Source organism: Manis javanica, chromosome 4, assembly GCF_040802235.1.
Source record: "Manis javanica isolate MJ-LG chromosome 4, MJ_LKY, whole genome shotgun sequence".
NCBI classification, from domain to species: Eukaryota; Metazoa; Chordata; class Mammalia; order Pholidota; family Manidae; genus Manis; species Manis javanica.
The window spans coordinates 132955754-132959001 of record NC_133159.1 but is presented as its reverse complement, the minus strand read 5'-3'; the positions used below and the strand labels follow the sequence as shown (position 1 = coordinate 132959001).

The window sequence follows — 3248 nt, the reverse complement described above, 5'->3', positions numbered from 1 at the left end:
TTTCTCTATTTCCGATATTTTGTCATCATTTTCCCACAAACATTTTACCTCTAATCTGGTTGGGCTTCCTTCTCTCATGTCCTTTCTCTTTATCTCCAGCTTACCCCATCCTTTCAATCCCTTCACCTCCATAAAATAGCATGGAGAAGCCAAGCCACAGGGGCAGATCAAGTGGAAGTTTTAAGGAGATTATACGGGAAACATCAGTGACACAGTACAGATGCCAGGAACGGGCAATTAGAGGTCAGGAGGAAAATCAGCTAAATAATGGCTGTTCAAGGGCTGGCAAGTGGCAAACAAGAAGAGATAATGTCCTAGGTTAGAGACATACTGTCCTACTGATAAGGGAAACTTAGGGTGAGGCATCACTTTATTATTTGTGTTTACAGATAATGGTTGTCTTAGCTAGAAGATTTTTAGACTGAGAGTGAGAATTTAGAGAGGAATTTCATATTGAGCATTTGGGTTTTTTTAATGTGTAAGTAATATTTATATTATAAATGCTTATCTTTTCATATTTGAAACATATGAGGAAGGATAGATGAGAAAAATCATTTTTGTTTCATATGTGTTAATGGACTTTTAAGACTTTACCCACAGTGTTACTAGAGAATGCGTGGCCATGCAGCTTCCCGCTGCCCCCTCTATGTCTGTGTCATCTGCATGATAGGAGAGGAATGAGCTGGGGTTTGTGGGGTTTTTTTGTTTTGTTTTTTGTTTTTGCATGAAGAAGCCTGCTGGGAGAAATAAAAGAATCCCGATCTCTAGACATATGGTTTATCAGCAGACCAACCACCCCTGAACTTGAGGGAATCATCTGACCCCCATGAGTAGGGGTTTGGTGGGTATTTTGGAATTCAGGCTGTAACTCAGGACTAAAGAGTCATTCCATGGGAGACATGAACCTGTGAGCATTCAAAGCCCAGGTTTTACTTCTACCCAGGAAAGGGAGCACATAGTGACAGAAATTGCAATTTATCAAGGATGTTGGCCTAGCAGAACCCGAACACGCAGTGCCTATAACTATTATCCCTGCCAAAGAATTCCTCGTGCTCAGAGAGACAGAAGCAGTTCTGGACCATTTGTCCTAGTTACGGACCCTGGAGGATTGCTCCTTTAGTTCAAAAAGATAAGGCGGAAGTGACACTTCAGATCTCCAGACCTCTTCAAGCCAGTGACCTCCTCCCTGTGAGCACCTGCCAGAGGGCGCCCTGCACGTCAGGGTTCCGCAGGCTGTAGATAATTGGATTCAGCATGGGGTTGATGACAGTGTTAAAAATTCCAACAGCTTTATCCTTGTCTGAAAGCTTAGCAGAACCTAGTCGCATGTAGTTAAAAATACCAGTCCCGTAGAAGATGCCCACCACCGTGAGGTGGGAGGCACACGTGGAGAAGGCTTTCTTCCTGCCCTCGGCAGAGCGGATGCACAGGACCGCAGCTGCCACATAGGCATAGGGGATGACGATGAGAGCCATGGGAGCACCTGCCATTATGAAGCCCACAGCAAACAGCAGCAGCTCATTGACCTGGGTGTTGGAGCAGGAGAGCTGGAAGAGCTGGGGCAGGTCGCAGTAGAAATGATTGATCACACTGGGACCACAGAAGTTGAGTGTGGATATGGCTACAGTGTGGGTCAGTGCATTGGTGAAGGCACAAGCCCAGGACACAGCCACCAATATCCTCTGGACCATCTGGCTCATGCGGGTGCTGTAGGTGAGGGGCCGGCAGATGGCCAGGAATCGGTCATAGGCCATGGCTGTCAGCAGGAAGCAGTCCACCCCTGCCAGGAGGTGGAAGAAGAAGAGCTGTGTGAGGCAGGCTCCGTATGGAACTGTCCGCTTGTGGGACAGGAGGCGACCCAACATTGAGGGGACCGTGACGGTGATGCAGCCAATGTCCAGCGCTGACAGGTTCCCCAGGAAGAAGTACATGGGGGTGTGGAGTTTGGGTTCCACCAGGATGGCTGCCAGGATGCTGAGGTTGCTCCCGACTGTGAGCAGGTAGGCAAAGAGGAAGAGTACAAAGACAGCTGGGCGCAGCCCTGGTGTCTCCACCAAGCCCAGCAGGATGAACTCAGAAATAGCTGTTCCATTGGCCCCCGATATTGGCTGCATTAGTTCCTGCAAGGAAACATCCAAGGAGATAAAGAGTCATTCATTTCAATATATTTAGTCAAAAAGCAGTAGACTTCCTTTGACATGCTGAGCCCTCTGCTAAATTCCCTCTCCAAGTAAGGACTTCCACACTCTCCAGGCCACATCATGTGTTTGTTAACTTGCTCACTACATTTATTTCAACAACTATACTTCATTCTCATGTGCCTGGACAAGTGCCATCACCATTCTGGACCTCCCTCTCTCTCCTAGCTGAAAGAGTCTATTTGTAGATACCATGAAGGAAAAAATCCTTGGGGAAAATAAGTAAGTGGAAAGTGCACTTCTGGTTTGAGCATGGTAGGGTAAATCTGGAACTTTCTCTTCTTAAAATTCATCTCTTCCCAAAACAAGCAGAAGAAGAATAAAAATACAGATACTGTCTTCAAAGAAACTAGTAAATATCCAAAACTAACCCACAAACTAGAGGAGAGAGGTCCAAGAACAGCCAATCAAATAGGAAGAGCAGAGATCAAATAGGAAAGAGGCAGAGAGAAAAATCCATGACTGTGGAAAAGCCAGACAGATACAGTTTTTCAGAGAAAAAGGGTATTCATGCAGGAACAAATCCAGAAGCCCTTTTTTGCATTAATGGGAGTAGGTGCAAAGAATGGCATCATTGCTTTCTGTGATCTGGAGCAGGATTGAAGAAGCAGGGGAAGGGCTAAATGGAGAACTGCACAGGCAAGCTGTATTTGTAGGCTATAGATAAAGCATGAAGCTGCAGGTGAGAGAGAAATAATATACACCATGATAGTTCAAGAGTTGCCTATCTACACTGACTACTGACAAGGGAAAGTTAGTATAACTCACCCCTAATGGAGAGTCATGAGGGTGCAAGAAGAATTAGACATGAAGATGAATGCTCCAAATCCCTGGCATCAATACATTAAAAAAGTGCAGGATTTCAAGAAGAAATAGGCAGAAATAGGATAATATTAGTGGATTTTAGTGACTTTCAGTACATAATAGAGTTAATTAGGTACACTAAAGTAAGGCTTTAAAAAAGTCAATATAGTTATCCAAGAGGTAGAACTAATTTCTTATAAGAAATTGAAGATAATTTAATATAAATAAATGTATGTATATAATATA

The 3248-nt window shown here is 44.4% G+C and overlaps 1 protein-coding gene across 1 annotated transcript; it reads right to left on the bottom strand.

Moving 5' to 3' along the window:
* Window positions 1–1166: 1166 nt before the first annotated feature.
* On the bottom strand, window positions 1167–2114 carry LOC108407660 (olfactory receptor 3A1). Its single transcript, XM_037022845.2, has one exon. The coding sequence runs from the start codon at window positions 2112–2114 to the stop codon at window positions 1167–1169; it is 948 nt and encodes a 315-aa protein (XP_036878740.2).
* Between the last annotated feature and the right edge of the window lie 1134 nt (window positions 2115–3248).

Bases quoted from the DNA above. Each gene is read 5' to 3' on its own strand.
- LOC108407660 (XM_037022845.2), bottom strand. From the start codon at position 2,114: ATGCAGCCAATATCGGGGGCCAATGGAACAGCTATTTCTGAGTTCATC.